The sequence below is a fragment of the Doryrhamphus excisus genome, linkage group LG14 (genome assembly GCF_037039965.1).
Source record: "Doryrhamphus excisus strain RoL-2023G ecotype Guam linkage group LG14, RoL_Dexc_Guam_v1.1, whole genome shotgun sequence".
In the NCBI taxonomy this organism is placed as follows: domain Eukaryota; kingdom Metazoa; phylum Chordata; class Actinopteri; order Syngnathiformes; family Syngnathidae; genus Doryrhamphus; species Doryrhamphus excisus.
This window is the reverse complement of record NC_136370.1, coordinates 16,544,822-16,565,504: the sequence shown is the minus strand read 5'-3', so window position 1 is coordinate 16,565,504 and position 20,683 is coordinate 16,544,822. Positions and strand designations below refer to the sequence as shown.

The window sequence follows — 20,683 nt, the reverse complement described above, 5'->3', positions numbered from 1 at the left end:
GCGGCTATTTTCCTATAGTGAGCATATGGGTAAAATGGCTCTTTTGGTAGTAAAGGTTGCCGACCCCTGGTCTAACCGAATGTATTTTTCACACAAGAAATATTCAAACTTTCAATTTGTTTTTAAATTATGTTTTGTGGCTATTTTCCTTTAGTGAGCATAGGGGTAAAATAGCTCTTTTGATAGTAAAGGTTGCCGACCCCTGTTCTAACCGAATGTATTTTTCACGCAAGAAATATTCAAACTTTCAATTTGTTTTTAAATTATGTTTTGCGGCTATTTTCCTTTAGTGAGCATATGGGTAAAATAGCTCTTTTGGTAGTAAAGGTTGCCGACCCCTGGTCTAACCGAATTAATTTTTCACACAATAAATATTAAAATTTTCAATTTGTTTTTAAATTATGTTTTGTGGCGCCAGTCTATTTTCCTTTAGTGAGCGTGGGGGTAAAATGGCTCTTTTGATAGTAAAGGTTGCCGACCCCTGACCTAAATCTTTAAATAAGTGAGGCTTAAGGTTGGAGAATGTCTAACTTGATAAGGTCAGTCCCTGTTCAGTTCTTGATCGAGATCCTGATTGACTACAGTTTGTAGTTTCTTTTATTGCCGTCATAAAAAGGACTTGTTTGACAGCACACGCTGGAACAACGAGAAGGTCCAAGGAACTCATCAAAAATTTAAGAAGGAGAATTATAGAGTATATAATGTGACACCATCCATCAAACTCGTGCTTACTGTGCAGGGTTCATTCCGGTATGCAGTCTGGGCTTGGCTCAGGTGGGTCGTATGAATCTTGGCAAAGACGCCAGCACCTTCAAGTACTACACCATGTGTGGCCTCCAGGAGGGGTTTGAACCCTTTGCTGTCAACATGAACCGAGAGCTCACCATGTGGTTCAGCAAACGTCTGCCAACGTTTGTTAATGTGCCAAAGGACCACAATCACATCACGGTATCATCGAACACTTCAATACTTCAATACCTCATCTCAACTAAAGTTTGGATGCTTGCTCTGACTTTGTTGGTTCTTATCAGGTCACCAGGATTGACGGGACCATTGACAGCCCCCCGTGTCTCAAAGTAACACACAAGACATTTGGCACCCAGAACAGCAATGCGGATATGGTGTTTTGTCGTCTCAGTATGCCTGTGGAGTTCCAATCCTTCTTCAAGACCAGTCCCGTTGTAGACATGAATGGAGTTCATGATGACGAGACCCTGAAGGTCAAACACAGGTACTCGTCTTTGGTACATTGCTGCACAGACCAAATGTCTATCATAGCATGTTATTTTAATGTACTTACATTACATGAAAATCTAACATGCAGATCCAATTCAAACTCATTACGCTCGTTGCCTGCACTGTAGTTGATTATCTGTTGAATGTCGTAGATATCCACTGCGATCGGTTCGACACAGCGATGAAAGTAGACGAGTGGACTACAGCAGCATCACAACGGTATTGAATCATCATTGAGTCAACATTAACAGAAAACCTATTTACAGTAACATTCATCTACATGTTATTATTACAGTACTACCACTCTGTGAGAGTCTTTGCTGGTCAGGAACCCGCATGTGTGTGGGTGGGTTGGGTGACTCCCGACTACCATTACTATAGCAACAACTTTTCCCTCAATAAGACCAGAACTGTGACTGTCACCCTGGGGGATGAGCGAGGACGGGTCCATGAGAGGTGAGATCTCGAAGCCAATCGTTTTTTCGACTTCGTATAACGTGAATGTATTTGTGATGGGTGACTTCTGATAGTGTGAGGAGGAGTAACTGCTACATGGTGTGGGGCGGCGACGTGACCAACGCCACTCATGGCTCAAGCCGCAGCAATGTGGACCTGGAAATTGGCTGTCTCATAGACCTGGCCACTGGTCTGGTGACATTCACTGTCAACGGCAAGGAAGTAGCCACGTCCTATCAGGTAATTAATGCCATTATGTAATAAATATTAATACACTCATTTATCAGTGAATGACTTCTGGGTAGGCCTGACGATGGTTAGCATTTCGACCACGCAGTGAGGAGGTTGAGATGATCTGGATTCAAATCTCCATTCCACTCCCTGTGTGCGTATGTGTGTGGGGGGGTTTCCTCCCACATTCCAAAAACATGCTAGGTTAATTGGCGACTCCAAATTGTCCATAGGTATGAATATGAGTGTGAATGGTTGTTTGTCTATATGTGCCCTGTGATTGGCTGGCCACCAGTTCAGGGTGTACCCGGCCTCTCGCCCAAAGACAGCTGGGATAGGCTCCAGCATGCTTGAAACCTTAGTGAGGATAAGAGGTAGAAAATGAATAAATGAATAATAAGGGATGAAACAGGCTGCACGGCGGTTGAGTGGTTAGTGCGCAGGCCTCACAGCTAGGAGACCCGAGTTCAATTCCACTCTTTACCATCGCTGTGTGGAGTTTTGCGTGGGTTTTCTCTGAGTACTCCGGTTTCCTCCCACATTCCAAAAACATGCTAGGTTAATTAGCGACTCCAAATTGTCCATAGGTATGAATGTGAGTGTGAATGGTTGTTTGTCTATATGTGCCCAGTGATTGGCTGGCCACCAGTCCAGGGTGTACCCCGCCCGAAGACAGCTGGGATAGGCTCCAGCACCTCCGCACCCTTTGTCAGGATAAGCGGTAGAAAATGAATGAATGAATAATAGTTATCAAGGCTGAAAGGCGGACTAGTGGTTAGCATGCAGGCCTCACAGCTAGGAGACCTGAGTTCAATTCCACCCTCGGCCATCTCTGTGTGGAGTTTGCATGTTATTCCCGTGCATGCGTGGGTTTTTTCCGGGTACTCCGGTTTCCTCCCACATTCCAAAAACATGCTAGGTTAATTTGCGACTCCAAATTGTCCGTAGGTATGAATGTGAGTGTGAATGGTTGTTTGTCTATATGTGCCCTGTGATTGGCTGGCCACCAGTATACCCCGCCTCTCGGGCAAAGTCATCTGGGATAGGCTCCAGCATACTTCCACAACCCTAATGAGGACAAGGGGCATAGAAAACGGATGCATGGATGTACTTCCGGATATATAATGAGAATGATTTCCTGTGCAATTGTTCATGCATCCATCTAGTAACAGTTTGTTGACCTGGTGAGGAACTTTTTTCCTGTATGTGCATATTCAAGCCCTGACGTTTGCATTGTTGAACATCAGACATTTGACAGTTTTTCTGTTCAGCTTTGAGAACTCCTTCGAAAGTACTAATCTTCTTATGTTCTCACTGAAGTCTGTTCTGCGTCACCCAGCGCTGAGTCATCCCCACCCAGCCCGTTTATAGTGCATACTGATCCGGCATCAAGTGGTTGAAGCTTCACCATGAACCATTAAGCTGCTTTCTGCAAGTCATGCATTGTGTGGTGACTTCTCTTGTCTCCAGGTGGAACCAAACACCAAGCTTTTCCCTGCTGTGTTTGTGCGACCCACCAGCCCTAACCTCTTCCAGTTTGAACTTGCCAAGATAAAGGTAAAGTTTGTGTAAAGTCGAAAAACACTTTATCATGAAGTGGTACATTTTGTGTTTCTGTGGAAGAACTCTGTTTTGCAACATGCAAGTGTCAATGCTTTGTCGACCAGTCCACCCCTTTTTGGGGCCACCCTGTACCACTGGTTGGTACAAAACAAACAAAACAAAAACAGAACAAATGAGTTATTTTGGTTCTGTTTGCAAATTTTAATAACAGAAAACATGCATGTCTATCACACACACACACACACACAAATACAGTCACACACAAAATTGCAGAGCCTTGACTAGCTCGGTCAAGCATTAGCATGAGCATCCTGATGCTAACTTGTGCCATTTGCTCGTAGGAAAAGGGCAGACTCACAGAATAAGCCATCCACATTCACAACTACATCCTATCTTCAAAAGGTCATTTGTTCATAAAGTTCACCATCACATCATCTCTCAAGCGGGAAGCACAGCAACGATGGTGACGGGTTACTCACAGAGCTTTCTAACCACTTGAATGTTACGCTTCCCCGTGCAGAACGCCATGCCGCTGTCGTCAGCCATCTTTAAGAGCGAACATAAGAACCCGGTGCCTCAGTGTCCCCCTCGATTGGACGTTCAAACCATCAATGCGGTGCTGTGGAGCCGCATGCCAAACACCTTCCTGAAGGTGGAAATGGCCCGGGCCAGTGAGAGACACGGATGGTCGGTACACTGTGTGGAGCCGCTTCAGATGATGGCAGTTCACATACCTGAGGAGAACAGGTGAGATGTATGTTTTTGTTATTGCTGCTGAATGGTGTCATCGTTACTGGTTGCTTCCAAAAACATGCTCATACTGTGCTACATGTTGCATATAGGATGTCAAAGAAGATTTCATAAAACAAGGGGCACGGGGGTTGCTGGAGCCTATCCCAGTTGTCTTTGGGCGAGAGGCAGGGTACACCCTGGACCAGCCAATCACAGGGCACATATAGACAAACAACCAATTAGGAGTCGCCAATTAACCTAGCATGTTTTTGGAATGTGGGAGGAAACCGGAGTAAACCCACGCATGCACGGGGAGAACATGCAAACTCCATACAGAGATGGCCGAGGGTGGAATTGAACTCGGGTCTCCTAGCTGTGAGGCATGCACGCTAACCACTCCTCAGCCAGGCAGCCGACATGGAAAAAGTTTTTACCTTCTTCCGTTCTTTAGTAATCAAGAGTAGAAGATAGGTACGTTTAATCAAAATATCATTTATCAACAAAAGAGGGGGGCACGGTGGACGAGTGGTTAGCGCGCAGACCTCACAGCTAGGAGACCAGGGTTCAATTCCACCCTCGGCCATCTCTGTGTGGAGTTTGCATGTTCTCCCCGTGCATGCGTGGGTTTTCTCCGGGTACTCCGGTTTCCTCCCACATTCCAAAAACATGCTAGGTTAATTGGCGACTCCTAATTGTCCATAGGTATGAATGTGAGTGTGAATGGTTGTTTGTCTATATGTGCCCTGTGATTGGCTGGTCCAGGGTGTACCCTGCCTCTCGCCCAAAGACAACTGGGATAGGCTCCAGCAACCCCCGTGCCCCTTGTTTTATGAAATCTTCTTTGACATCCTATATGCAACATGTAGCACAGTATGAATGTGAGTGTGAATGGTTGTTTGTCTATATGTGCCCTGTGATTGGCTGGCGTATACCCCGCCTTTCGCCCAAAGACCGCTGGGATAGGCTCCAGCACCCCCGCGACCCTCGTGAGGAATGAATGAAACAAAAGAGGGAGAAAAAGGCGACATTTTAATATTGTGCTTTTTCCACTTTTATAATGTTGTATCCTCATATTTATTGATGCCAACATTTCAGATAATGAGGTTTGCGCATTTGAAAGTGAGCCCCGAATGAAGTTTAGGATGACCAAAATGCTCTGTTTCAAAAGGCGTGGTAAAACTGCCCCTTTGTGATGTCACAGAGGGTGGATTTCCTTATATGGTTTATAGTTAGGAAGCCCTTTGGGCATGTGACCAATCACAGTGGAGTGGGCTCATGCACAGGGAGGACATGCAAGCTCCACACAGAGATGGCTGAGGGTGGAACCGAACTCGGGTCTCCTAGCTGTGAGGCCTGCATGCTAACCACTCAAACATCGTGCAGCCGAGTAATTGTTATGAAATACTAAAGCAGTTATGTGATCAGATTAATGATAAGTGCAGCATTTTTTCCTTTGACTCATTTATAATTATTGACATAATTATCCTATGTATTCCAAGGTGTGTTGACATCATGGAATTGTCCGAGCAGGAGGACATGAGGAAGTTCCACTATCACACCTTGAAGCTCTACTGCGCCCTCTGCGCTCTGGGTAACACCCGTGTGGCCCACGCCCTCTGCAGCCACCTGGATCAATCTCAACTGTTGTACACCATCGACAACCAGTACCTGTCGGGAATGCTACGTGAAGGTTTTTACAATCTCCTCATCAGCATCCATTTGGAAACAGCCAAGGAGGCTCGACTCATGATGAAAGATGAGTTCATCATCCCGGTCACAGCCGAGACACGCTCCATCCGGCTCTTCTCTGACTCTTCCAAAAAACACTTACCACCAGGGGTGGGGCTCAGCACGTCGCTGAAACCCCGCCTCAACTTTGCTCCGCCTTGTTTCATCAACACCAAACGGGAACATTATCTCTACAGTCCACAGATTCCACTGGACGCATTAAAAGCAAAAGCGATATCGATGTTGACGGAGGCTGTCCAAGGAGGCGGGCACTACATCCGTGATCCTGTCGGAGGAGGTGTCGAGTACCAGTTTGTGCCAATCCTGAAGCTCATCAGCACATTGCTGACCATGGGTATACTCGGCAGTGAGGATGTTCACAAGATCTTACTGCTTATTGACCCGAATGTATTTAGCCGGACACACAAGGAAGAAACCATCTGTACCACCAACAAAGAAGGACTAACGGGGGCCGAGGAGAAGGCAGTGGAAGCCGGAGAGGAAGAAGCCAAAGAAGCTAAACAGCTGATGAAAGGGCTTCTGGAGAAGAGACTGCCTGAACCTGTGAAACGACAGGTAATACACCGCAAACATAACTAGATTATGTTTATGTACACAAATGTATATGGACATGTGTCCATTACCGTAGTGGCACTTTTTTCAGGTTTTTTCATAGGTTGGCTGTTCCTGCGACTTATCCTCCAGAGCGACTTATAAATGAAAAAACTGTTTATGTTACAAAAACACTGGACACCTTTTCTGTTCATGTTTATTTTTTATGTAGCTGAATAACCATTGTGTATATCATTGTGCATATCTTACACCTATTTACACCTGTTTGGTAACAGCAGAAAGGACACACACCAGCAAATACAAATAGACGGTTTGGACATTGACAGGGTGAATGAAAATACATTTCTGGGGATCACAATAGATGAAAATATGAGCTGGAAACCTCATATTACAAATATTCAACATAAGGTGGCCAGAATTATTTCAGTATTTACAGTGCATCCGGAAAGTATTCACAGCGCTTCACTTTTTCGACGAAAGCCATCAGACCAGAGAATTTTGTTTCTCATGGTCTGAGAGTCATTCAGGTGCTTTTTGGCAAATCCCAGACGGGCTGCCATGTTCCTTTTACTAAGGAGTAGCTTTCGTCTGGCCACTCTACCATACAGGCCTGATTGGTGGATTGCTGCAGAGATGGTTGTCCTTCTGGAAGGCTCTCCTCTCTCCACAGAGGAACGCTGGAGCTCTGACAGAGTGACCATCAGGGCCTTGGTCACCTCCCTGACTAAGGCCCTTCTTCCCCGATCGCTCAGTTTAGAAGGCCAGCCAGCTCTAGGAAGAGTCCTGGTGGTTCCAAACGTCTTCCATTTACCAATGGAGGCCACTGTGCTCATTGGGACCTTCAAAGCAGCAGAAATGTTTCTGTATCCTTCCCCAGATTTGTGCCTCAAGACAATCCTGTCTCGCAGATCTACAGACAGTTCTTTTGACTTCATGCTTGGTGTTTGTGCTCTGACATGCACAGTCAACTGTGGGACCTTATATAGACAGTTATTATATTTCAAAATCATGTCCAATCAACTGAATTTACTGCAGGTGGACTCCAATTAAGCTGTAGAAAGATCTCAAGGATGATCAGTGGAAAAAAGATGCACCTGAGCTCAATTTTGAGCTTCATGGCAAAGGCTGTGAATACTTATGTAAATGTCATTTTTTTGTTTTCTATTTTTAATAAATTCAAAAAAAATCAAAAAAAAAAACTTTTTCACATTGTCATAATGGAGTATTTTGTAGAATTTTGAGGTAAGAGATTAATTTAATACAATTTGGAATGAGGCTGTAACATGACAAAATGTAGAAAAAGTGAAGCGCTGTGAATACTTTCCGGATGCACTGTAACAAAGCAAAATTCACTCCACACTCTTTACTGCTCTCTGGTTCTACCATATCTTACTTATTATTGTGTGGAAATATGGGGTAATAACTATAAAAGCAATCTTCACTCGCTAAATGTACTGCAAAAAAGGTCAGTAAGGATAATTCATAATGCCGCCTACAGAGAACATACTAACTCCTTATTTCTAAAATCACAAATACTTAAACTTTCTGATATAGTTCATCTTCAAACAGCTAAAATAATGCATAAGGCTAAAAATAACCAATTAGACTAAAAGGTTATCCAATACTTCTCTACAAGAGAGGAGAAATATGATCTCAGGGAAGAACTCCATTTGAAACACTTCTATGCTAGGACTACGTTAAAAAGCCATAGCATTTCAGTATGTGGAATCAAACTATGGGATGGATTGAGTAAGGACCTCAAACAATGCACAACGATGAGCCAATTCAAGAAACAATACAAGCAGTTGATGTTTGCTAAATACAAGGATGAAGAGTCTTCAACCAGTCATGATGTGCTATATATATATATATATATATCACTATATTGACACTTACTATAGTACCCATTATGTCATTGTATGGTCAGGTACATTATAAAAAAAAAAAACAAAAAAAACAAAAAAAAAAACTGTATTATGGAAAGCAGGAAGTGAACAAATGAACAAAAAGTACCAGATGGAGGGGTAGGATTTAATAAGCTTTGCTTCTTCCTACTTCTTTGTAAAATAAATTACCCACAAAAAATGCGACTTATACTCCAGTGCGACTTATGTATGTTTTTTCTACCTAATTATGCATTTTTCGTCCAGAAAATATAGTATAGTGACATGAACATACACGATCTGATCTTTCAGTAACTTTTATTTGTCTCTACAGATGTGCGAGCTGCTGCACTATTTCTGCGACTGTGAGCTGAAGCACCGCATCGAAGCCATCGTGTCCTTTTCGGACAACTTTGTCTCCAAGTTGCAGTACAACCAAAAGTTCCGCTACAACGAGTTAATGCTTGCGCTAAACATGTCCGCCGCGGTTACTGCCAAGAAGACCAAGGAGTTCCGATCACCTCCCCAAGAACAGGTACACTATCACTGCAGTGATACATGAAAATATGGTAATTACAAATAGAGGTGGTCCTCGGTTTACGTTGTCCAGTGTTAAGGATTTTCATGGCCAAACAGCCTATAAACACAAGACTCGCTGGCAAAGTAGTTACCATCATTAAAGATAAAGATCGTATTGTAATGTCTACCCAATCGTGTTGCCAAAACAACATCAGCTACCTCAACTGTCCTCTCTCCACGCAACCGTCTGCCTCGGCCCACACTGACACACACATCGTCAGAACTCATGTCACGTTCACAGATGGTCGGAAATCACAAAACTCTTAAAGTCTACTGTACACATAACTGCCAGGTCGCTGATTCTCCGAAAGTAACGGTAATAGTCAAGCAATGTAGCGGCCTTATTATTGACATTGAAAGACTCCTATTTATTTATTACTATTGAATTTAATTCTTGTATGTAGTATTTTAGTACTGCATTGATGTCCTTCTTGTGTTCTGTGTACAGTGTGAGTGACTTCATTCAGTCATTCATTTTCTACCGCTTATCCTCACGAGGGTCGCAGGGGGTGCTGGAGCCTATCCCAGCTGTCTTCGGGCGAGAGGCGGCGTACACCCTAGACTGGTGGCCAGCCAATCACAGGGCACATATAGACAAACAACCATTCACACTCACATTCATACCTATGGACAATTTGGAGTCGCTAATTAACCTAGCATGTTTTTGGAATGTGGGAGGAAACCGGAGTACCCGGAGAAAACCCACGCATGCACGGGGAGAACATGCAAACTCCACACAGAGATGGCCGAGGGTGGAATCGAACTCAGGTCTCCTAACTGTGAGGCCTGCGCGCTAACCACTTAGTTAACTATTAGTTGACTATTGTTTTTGCCCTAACAAACTGAGATGGCCGAGGATGGAATCAAACTCTGTGTGGCCTGCATGCTAACCACTCAACTGCCGTGCAACCCACCCGGAGGACAGATTATGTTTATTGTTAATTTGGTATTGTTTTTTCATAGCGCTACTGGATTGTGCAAAGGGTACATAATTAAATTTGTGTTTTTCTTCTTCAATGAGATTAAATTAAATAATTTTCCAAATGTTATACAGTATAGAATAAATATATATTAAAAATATTAAAATATTATATCATTCATTCATTTTCTACCGCTTTTTCCTCACGGGGGTCGCGGGGGTGCTGGAGCCTATCCCAGCTGTCTTCGGGGCGAAAGGCGGGGTACACCCTGGATTGGTGGCCAGCCATCCACAGGGCACATATAGACAAACAACCATTCACACTCACATTCATACCTATGGACAATTTGGAGTCGCTAATTAACCTAGCATGTTTTTGGAATGTGGGAGGAAACCGGAGTACCCGGAGAAAACCCACGCATGCACGGGGAGAACATGCAAACTCCACACAGAGATGGCCGAGGGTGGGAATTGAACCCTGGATCAATCAATCAGTAATAAATAAATAAAATAATAATAAAACAACAAATAAGAAAAACTTAAGATACCACATATAGTTGGTGGGTAGAGAAAGTTTTTTTTTCAGATTCAAATTAAAAGTATTAACAGTTATTTAACCTTTAACAATGAATTAATTTCCAATTAATTAATTAATAACCATTTTACCCAATTAGCAAGTTAGCACCGTTAGCATCGCGTCAATTGTGCCCGGTGTGCACACAGCTTTAAGTTGTCAATTCTGGGTCCATGATACCATACAGCATCCATATCAAACTTGCACGGGCCGCACTAACATTAGACTTAGAGGGTGGAATTGAACCCTGGTCTCCTAGCTGTGAGGTCTGCGCACTAACCACTCGACCGCTGTGCCGCCCAATATTATATCATATTATATATATTATATATTATATATATTATATCATCAATATATTTAAAAAACAAACCTCAAAATGTCCACACTTTTGATCATGAATTGACTTTATATGTGTAAAATATAAACATTTGTCAGCCAGATGTCAGATACAATAAATCATAACCCCACCACACATGAATGTATGTATCACCGACCACAGACACAGCCTGCAGCCACTCTGGCTGAAATGACGCATATAACTAAATCATTCATGAGGGACAATTTACATGACTTATGTAATTTTCCACATACATGACTAATTTAGCTGCCAACACTCCAATTCCCATTCGTTTGTGTGTGGATTGTAAACACTCCAATTCCCATTCGTTTGTGTGTGGATTGTAAACACTCCAATTCCCATTCGTTTGTGTGTGGATTGTAGCATTGGATTCCTTCATTTTGGACTTAAGGTTGTCTTACTGCCCAGCTGCTCCATGCACCAAATGAAGTCTTCTTTGTGTATTTGTGTTGGCATGAGCTTCAAGGCATAACAGTTTCTCATCTCTTGTGTCATTTCTTCATTGAGAGAACACACACACACACGCATGCACACACACACACCCTTGGGGGTCACAGCTGGATGCAGAGTTCTTTGCTTTAATGACTTGTCATGATGTCCAAAACGTGAACTATAAGTCTCCTCATTCTGTCCAATGTTGAGCACAATGAGATGTTAGTAGTTCTATATCATAACTAAATCAAATTATTGTTGTGTTTTTATATTTTAGATTAACATGCTGCTGACCTTCAGCACCGGTGACGACTGTCCTTGTCCATCAGATATCCAGGAGGAGCTTTTTGATTTTCACAACCAGCTGCAGCTTCACTGCGGTGAGATGAAGATGGATGAAGACATATCCTTCAGATTTGGCATATGGTTGTCGCTATCAGCTCCCTAGTAGGGATGAAAATCTGTCCAAATATGTCTAAATCTTTATTTGTGAGATGCTGATGACACGGCAGAATTATTGCACAATTGTACCCTAGGGTGGCCACAATAAAAGGCCTCGCTAAAATGTGTTCTAAAAGTTCAACTGTAATGGCCGTGGTCTGAAGGGGTTTGAAAACCTGTGGATGGATGAATGACACAACAATGGGCCACAGTCATAGATAGTGGGGTTAGGATAGGGGTCGGCAACCTTTACGATCAAAAGAGCGCTTTTACCCGATGCCTCACTAAATAAAAATAGGCTGGAGCCGCAAAACATCATTTAAAAACAATATCTTATATACTTTATAAAGTTTGAAATCTTGGTTAAACCTCAGTACCTGACGCATGAAGAAATGTGTAGCGACGTGCTCGCATCCACAGTCAATAGCGAGTCTCCCAAAATTTGATTGACTGCCGGATTTGGAGGGAATTTTGCGGTATAAAGTAGTTCAGAGGAGAAAAAGTGGAGTACTTTTGCTAGTATACGGTCTCACAGAAATGAGAAAGATGAGTATTTTTCTCATTTGGGTGTTAAAAAATACTTACTTGAGCATTGCGAAGGGAGCCACAACAAAGGCTGAAGAACCTCATTCGACTCTGGAGCCGTGGGTTGCTGACCCCTGGGTTAGGGTAATGTTATGGATAACAAACATCGGTGCATTTTATTTACGCCATTTTGAAGATTAATTCATTCGTTTTCTACCGCTTATCCTCACAAGGGTTGCGGGGGTGCTGGAGCTTATCCCAGCTGTTTACGGGCGGGAGGCGGGGTAAACCCTGGACTGGTCGCCGGCCAATCACAGGGCACATATAGACAAACAACCATTCACACTCACATTCATACCTATGGACAATTTGGAGTCGCTAATTAACCTAGCATGTTTTTGGAATGTGGGAGGAAACCGGAGTACCCGGAGAAAACCCACACAAAACTCCACACAGAGATGGTCAAGAGTGGAATTGAACTCGGGTCTCCTGGCTGTGAGGCATATAGAATGTTAATAGTATGGTGCAAAAACAGGTAGTAGTAGTAGTAGTAGTACAGTAGTACACATGGGTACTGGAGACTATCCCAGCTGTCTTCTGCTGAGAGGCGGGGTACACCCTGGACTGGTGGCCAGCCAATCACAGGGCACATATAGACAAACAACCATTCACACTCACATTCATACCTATGGACAATTTGGAGTCGCTAATTAACCTAGCATGTTTTTGGAATGTGGGAGGAAACCGGAGTACCCGGATGGGGAGAACATGCAAACTCCACACAGAGATGGCCGAGCTTGGGATTGAACTCGGGTCTCCTAGCTGTGAGGTCTGCGCGCTAACCACTCGTCCACCGTGCAGCCCCTGTTTTGAAGATAGCAAGCATTATTGTGATGCTGGATTGGTGAATACAATATTTGGGGCAAATAGTGGTCACACCAGATACTGACAACCATTTCCTGGTTTTGGACCCCCCCACCCCCCCAATACAGTTAAACTGTATTTCTCTTTAATGCTCTGGGCTTCCTCTGTTCCTTTGCAGTATACTGTGGTTGAGAACTTCCTACCCGTGTGAGAATATATTTATGTTTTGATAAATAATGAAACCACCCGGCCCTCTGCGGTTCAACCGATCTAATGGTAGCCGTAGTCCCGCCACAAAACACCGACCTGTCATGGCTGCCTCCGCACAGAAAAGCAATTAACTAGATATTGCCCACAAACATGAGATACCGTCCATACTGCAACACACGTCATACATTTGACACGTAGAGACCCCCCCCCCATATAGGAGGCTTTTCTTGACTTGAGATATTGCCGCAATAGTCTTTTCACATCCTGTTTATCGTGTGTCTGTTTGTGTGCTGTAGGAATCCCCATGGAGGAAGATGAGGATGACCAGGATACGTCTATTAAAGGCCGCCTTCTAACCCTGGTGAATAAAATCAAAGGACAAGCTCATAAAACAGAGCAACCGGCCAAGAAGGAACAAGCTGCACCATGTGAGCATATCTCGTATCCCGTTATTATGTACTATTATTATTATTTGTGGATTATGTGGACGACTGGATGGTGTTGTCATGACCAGGGGTGGGCAAACTACGGCCCGGGGGCCACATCCAGCCCGCCAAGTGTTTGAATACGGCCCGCCCAATCTTTCCAAAGTATTTCATTTAAACTCAACATACAACCTGGCATCATGGCCTGAGCCAACCTTTTGATGGTTTTATCAATTTCGGTTTTTGACATGGTCTGTTGTTTACAAAGTGCTCCTGAAAAAAGGGACACAAGCACATAATAATAATAATAATAAATATTATTAGATTATTATAATTATTATAATTATTATATTAATGCTAATTATTATATTAATTATATATAATATTATTGTTATATTTGCATATTTTACAAAATAATAATATAATAATTATTATTTTAATTTTATTGTAATTATTATAATATTTTATTATTTTTAAAATATTTAAATATAAATATAAAATAATAAATAATAATAGCAGATTGCATGACAATTTTACAGATACAATAATACCAGGTGGACTGTTACGTGTAAAATATATAGTCTGCCCCCCCCCCCCGTAAATTTTGTCATATCAATGCGGCCCGCGAGTCAAAAAGTTTGCCCACCCCTGGTCATGACAATTAACTGCAGATATGATGCAATACCCTGTAACGGTACATTACTTGGCACCAGCGCCTGCACCAATACCTTTAACTTAACACAACACATGCCAGGCTATATAGCGCAGGGGTCACCAACGCTGTGCCCGTGGGCGCGCGGAACACTTAAGGCGCCCGTGAGGCATCTTCTAAAAATAGCACTTGTCACAAATTATCATTGTTATTTTGTGCTTTAAATTTTGAATCAGAATTGCTTACATTAATGTATTTTTTTTAATCGTCTTATAACATTCATTCATTTTCTACCGCTTTTCCCTGATGAGGGTCGCGGGGGTGCTGGAGCCTATCCCAGCACCCTGGAGTGGTGGCCAGCCAATCACAGGGCACATATAGACAAACAACCATTCACACTCACATTCATACCTATGGACAATTTGGAGTCGCAAATTAACCTAGCATGTTTTTGGAATGTGGGAGGAAACCGGAGTACCCGGAGAAAACCCACGCATGCACGCGGAGAACTTGCAAACTCCACACAGAGATGGCCGAGAGTGGAATGGAACCCTGGTCTCCTAGCTGTGAGGTCTGCGTGCTAACCACTCGTCCGCCGTGCCGAGCGTCTTATAACATCAAAAATTAAAACAAAAATATTTTATAACGAACTCTTACCTCAGGTCAAAGTTCATGTGTGCGCACGCGTCCACTCACCGCTTTTCTGATATAGTGCAGCGGTGATGAGGAGTTAGCTCACTCGTGCAGTTTAGCCCCCAAAAACGAAAAAGGACTTAAATTTTCCACAGTGACTGATTAATTTTTCTTTACATATTTTGAAGAAAAATGTATGTGTCTTATTTGCGGGATGACTGTTGCAATACCAAAGCGGCACAAAATGTGGAGAGAGACTTCAAAACTTGTCACGAAAGCTTCAATGCGAGCTACCCACCCGGCAGCGCATTAAGGACGGAAAAGGCCCGTTTCTTAAAGGCAGCTTTGGACAAACAAAGGACTTTTTTCACTAGGCAGATGACAAAAATCACAGAAAGGTGTTCCCTCTGACTTTCAAATATGTGAGCACATAAATAAATGTTTCTTGTTAAAAAAAATATGTTTTTGTTACCATTATCGTGGAAAATAATAATAAATAATGAACATTGATATGTGAGCAGTCGCTTCACATAGTGTTACTACTACTATTCCTTTTGTTCTGATTACTAAAAAGTGATCCGTGCAGTTTTGTCATTTTGGAAGTTCACCGTTCATACTATCCGTGCTCACAAAGTAGCCCTCGGCCTCAAAAAGGTTGGTGACCCCTGCTATAGCGACAGAATATTGTGTATTTCAGCAGCAGCGACAAAAAGCACAGGCTTGCACCAAAAAGGGAAAAAAACAATTAAATAGATTGTCCAACACACTTTTATCGCCGCAAGGATAATGGGGTACCATCTTTTTGGGAAAATGGTAAAACTGTTAAATCCACTCTAACGTAAAAATGTCCTTACGATAAGAACATCAGGGAATGGAAAAGGGAAATCACTAGATGAGGTCTTTAAAAGAAATAAATGATAGACTGTGTGACTTAAAGTAGCCTTAGTCTACATTTCCAGCTTTTCACACTTCTGTTCTCCATGATGTGGAAGTGCTGTATCATCATTAGGTTGGTGTGTTTGGAGGTTATCACTGCTGGCGTTTTATGTCTTAAATCTGGTGAATGCATGGATAGAAGAACTTCAGGAAATTCAGCTACAGAACTCTTTTGGTGAATGAATATACTCCAATTTTCATCTATTTGTATTCAATATCCAGATATTCTTTACTGTTTTTTTTAATAATAATATCACATAACTAGTTTAAGGGGCCGTGTCTCGATGAAGCCCAGATTTGTGGTGTGGGGCTGGACCCGACCTTCGACCCCTGACCAATAGCAATAGAGTAGGAGTGGTTTGGGAGGAGGCTACAGAACCCGAGCATGTTCAAATCAAATCAACTTTATTTGTATAGCACTTTTCCTGCAAAGACATACAACACAAAGTGCTTTACAGAATTAAAACAATTACCACAATTAAAGGGAAAACAAACAAACAAACAAAAGAAAACCCCTCCCTCCCACCCACACACACACACACAATCACACACAGTAGGGAGACATGGCATGTTGATTTACCCTGGACACAAATTGAAATTTCATTCATTCATTCATTCATTCATTTTCTACCGCTTATCCTCACGAGTGTCACAGGGATGCTGGAGCCTATGCCAGCTGTCTTCAAGCGATAGGCGAAGCACACACTGGACTAGTCGCCAGCTAATCACAGGGCACATATAGACAAACAACTATTCATATTATTAGTATATTAGTATATATATTATTAGTTAATATAGTGTCCCACTCGGATTCAATATCATTTACAAGCCCCTGAAATGAACAGGATAAGTGTATACAGCCTGTGTAGAACCCTTATCAGACATACATACACACAGACCAACACACCATACACACTATACAACCACTCCAATAAACACAACAATTTAACAAGTAGTCAAGTAGTTAGAAAAGGTGTAACAATGATTTCCCGTGTTAATATCTTTCTAACTCCATTATGCTAATGGAGCCTCAGAGTGAAAAGCATAATTTGGAGACTTTGTGAGAAAGAACAAAACACTTCAGGGCTCGAGACTTTTTATACAAAGAGCTCTGCGGCCCCCCGACTTAGGGTCAACATCAACTTGCAAAGGAATTATTCACATTTTCTCTCATTTTCACTATATGCTAATGCTAATGCCGCCCTCACAGGGGTCGCAGTCGTGCTGGAGCCTATCCCAGCTGTCTCCGGATACACCCTGGATTGTCACAAGGCACATATAGACAAACAACCATTCACACTCACATTCATACCTATGGACAATTTGGAGTCGCTAATTAACCTAGCATGTTTTTGGAATGTGGGAGGAAACCGGAGTACCCGGAAAAAAACCCACGCATGCACGGGGAGAACATGCAAACTCCACACAGAGATGGCCGAGGATGGAATCGAACTCCGGTCTCTTAGCTGTGCAGCACATGGGAAATTAATTTGTTCAATAATATTTAATGTTTTGTTAAAAATCATACAATTAACAGAAAACTTTATGTATAAAATCACATCTCCAGTCAGTATGCTTGTTGTCTATTATGTGTGTCAAGTAAGAGCCAGGTAAAATACGTAAGGTAAAGTTGAGCGATCACACATTTTATTTTTCATTCTCATGTTAATGAGGGGGACTGCACGGTGACCGAGTGGTTAGTTCGCAGACCTCACAGCTAGGAGACCTGAGTTCAATTCCACCCTCGGTTGTCTCTGTGTGGAGTTTGCATGTTTTTTCCAGGTACTCCGGTTTCCTCCCACATTCCAAAAACATGCTAGGTTAATTAGCGACTCCAAATTGTCCATAGGTATGAATGTGAGTGTGAATGGTTGTTTGCCTATATGTGCCCTGTGACAGTCCAGAGTCTACCCGGAGACAGCTGGGATAGGCTCCAGCACTTTGGCGACCCTTGTTAGGATAAGCAGTAGAAAATGAATGAATGAATGTTATATTACCTGGTTGCATATGCGTCATCAAATGAAAAATGTCTCCTATTTTCATTGCAAAATTCCATTTTATTAATTAATCCCTGCACTTGTAATAGAATCAAATCTTCCCCCTGATTAAAGCAATAGATAGGTAGGTAGATGCCCATTAAGATAAAAACCCTTCTCAATCAGTTTTTAGACAGACACAATAAATGGGGATTAATTTCCCAGCTTGAGAGGCACTTTAATGACCTCCAATCAAAATTGTAATTTGAAATGATTCTCTAAATGGTGCAGTGTGCGTTTTACCTGCTGTTTATTACGAATATGATGGATATTTGCTGTATTGTCGTCATCATTGCTCCTTTTCACTTCTATCAATTAAACCTGAGTCAGGTCCGAGACAAGGACACACAAGTATGGAACTGCATGCTATTGAATGTGGAAAACACTTAACGTGATTTATTAGCACATTTGCTCTCCCTGCAAGAAAATGCAGATGCTTTCTATACAGAGCGGGATTGAAATAGAGGAGTGGGCACTTTTTTTTTTTTGTAAAAGACTGTGAGGCATGTTGCATAACGCTGATTGATCAGCGTACTGGTTTATGGTGGCAGATGCAGTTCAGAAAAGTCTACTTCAGCAGCATCTGGTGGCGTCCGAATGCGAGCGAAGGAAGCAGGAGAATAATTGAGGGACAATTCAATTGCTGCAGGCGGGGGATTTTTTTTTTTTAAATCAAATTCTCTTGCAATAAAGTTTACCATTAGTACTTCTATGTGTTTGTTAGCTTTAATATAGTCGGTTAATTAGATTAGATTAGATAGAATTAGATTTTTTTTCCTTCCTTTTGTGTCCTTGATGGCGTTATATTAAATCAAAGGCAATAGCTGTTTGCGGCCATGATCTGCTAGACGACCGCCAACCGCAACCTCAGTTCAATTCCCGCTGCAAGTAAAGAAGCCTTCAGTATTAATCCTTCAAAGCTTTATAGCTAAAAGTACTGCTACTGCGTTTCTCTCCAGAATCCAATAAGTTTAACGTAATCTTTCTGACTGGACTCACACGCATCCAGAACTGTGATCAATGCCCTTGTTGTCAAATACTGTTTGGAAAAGCAACAATTAGGCAATCACGTGGGCATTAAAGACACCATCACCTAATTGCGATTGGTTCTAGGAGATCAATATTGTATAAACTGTGCATTTGCTGATGCCTCTGAGTTACAGTTTTTCTCGTTTGTTTAAACACATTTTCTGAAAGGATGCCTCATATTCTCAGAACTCTACACAAAAATCCAAAAAATCACTCACACATTTCTGAAAAACCCCTCAATTTGCAACTGCAAAATGAAACTTTACATCCAAAAACAGTGTGACACTTCTTGCAAAATGTTTTAGAATTGTTTTTTGGTTTTTGTGTTTTTGTTTTTTTTTTGACTCAGAACACAAAATTACAAAGAAATATATATTTTTCTTTTTTTTTTATTTTTCACCGAAAAACAATGTACAAAGTGTTCATCACAGCCAACACAAAGTTCCACATACGGTGGTCTGTTTCTAAATGTATACAGCTTCAGTTAAAGAAATAATAAAAATAATAATAAACAAAAAATCAATCAATAACAAAGCAAAAGACTATACTGCATCACGTCTTCTGTTTGGGTCAGGCCACAGCATCTCATCTACATCACATGCAAGGTTTTCTGTGGCCAAGCAGCAGGGGAAATATTGTCTAGCATGGCGAATCCAGCCATGGAGATCATCCGCTGGAATGTCTCCACATGCATCTTCCATAGCTTGGAGAAGGGGATTGTTTGGTTGGTTATATGTTGTGGTCATTGGGTCTCAGGCATCACAAATTGTGTGTAAACAATCGAGAAAAACTGTAACTGATGTTTGCTTGTTTTTACATTCATATATACCATTTATATACAAAATGTTATAAAACTCCACCCAACAACCTTTCTTGCAGCTAACCTGAAGGAGTTGATCTCACAGACCATGGTCAGCTGGGCCCAGGAGTGTCACATCCAAGACCCAGAGCTGGTTCGGAAGATGTTCAGCCTTCTGAGGAGGCAATATGACAGCATTGGTGAGCTGCTCAGGGCCATGAGGAAGACTTACACCATCAGTGCCGCCTCAGTCCAGGACACCATCAAGCTGCTGGCTTCTTTGGGCCAGATCAGATCGCTGCTTTCTGTTCGGATGGGGAAAGAGGAGGAGAAGCTCATGATTGATGGGCTTAGGTGAAAATATGTTTCAAATCAATATTAAACAATGACTTTGGTAGCCATGTATGTTTTTTTTTTACTGTAACTGTACATTTATAATCAATTCTCTTCTTTCTTACCAGTGACATCATGAACAATAAGGTGTTTTATCAGCACCCCAATCTAATGAGAATACTGGGCATGCATGAGACAGTCATGGAGGTCATGGTGAATGTGCTTGGAAGTGACAAATCCCAGGTATGACGGCTTTTTTTTTTTTGATGGATTACATCTCATTTTCATTTTTTACACAAACACAGGACCCACTCACAAAATTCATTCATTCATTTTCTACCGCTTGATGCTGGAGTCTATCCCAGCTGTCACAGGGCACATATAGACAAACAACCATTCACACTCACATTCATACCTATGGACAATTTGGAGTCGCTAATTAACCTAGCATGTTTTTGGAATGTGGGAGGAAACCGGAGTACCCGGAGAAAACCCACGCATGCACGGGGAGAACACGCAAATTACACACAGAGACG

At 42.2% G+C, this 20,683-nt stretch overlaps 1 protein-coding gene across 6 annotated transcripts in view; it reads left to right on the top strand.

Annotated features, from left to right (window-relative positions):
- LOC131140056 (ryanodine receptor 3-like) overlaps window positions 1-20,683 on the top strand; it is a 137,426-nt gene that overhangs the window by 67,213 nt on the left and 49,530 nt on the right. For all 6 annotated transcript variants that reach the window (XM_078796120.1, XM_058090132.2, XM_078796119.1 and 3 more), the window contains 13 exons: window positions 740-948; window positions 1,032-1,231; window positions 1,389-1,455; window positions 1,532-1,692; window positions 1,767-1,932; window positions 3,394-3,480; window positions 4,007-4,233; window positions 5,718-6,522; window positions 8,737-8,937; window positions 11,542-11,644; window positions 13,601-13,732; window positions 19,895-20,168; window positions 20,276-20,390. In XM_078796120.1, coding sequence (XP_078652246.1) covers window positions 740-948; window positions 1,032-1,231; window positions 1,389-1,455; window positions 1,532-1,692; window positions 1,767-1,932; window positions 3,394-3,480; window positions 4,007-4,233; window positions 5,718-6,522; window positions 8,737-8,937; window positions 11,542-11,644; window positions 13,601-13,732; window positions 19,895-20,168; window positions 20,276-20,390 — 2,747 coding nt within the window. The remainder of the gene's footprint in view (window positions 1-739; window positions 949-1,031; window positions 1,232-1,388; window positions 1,456-1,531; window positions 1,693-1,766; window positions 1,933-3,393; window positions 3,481-4,006; window positions 4,234-5,717; window positions 6,523-8,736; window positions 8,938-11,541; window positions 11,645-13,600; window positions 13,733-19,894; window positions 20,169-20,275; window positions 20,391-20,683) is intronic.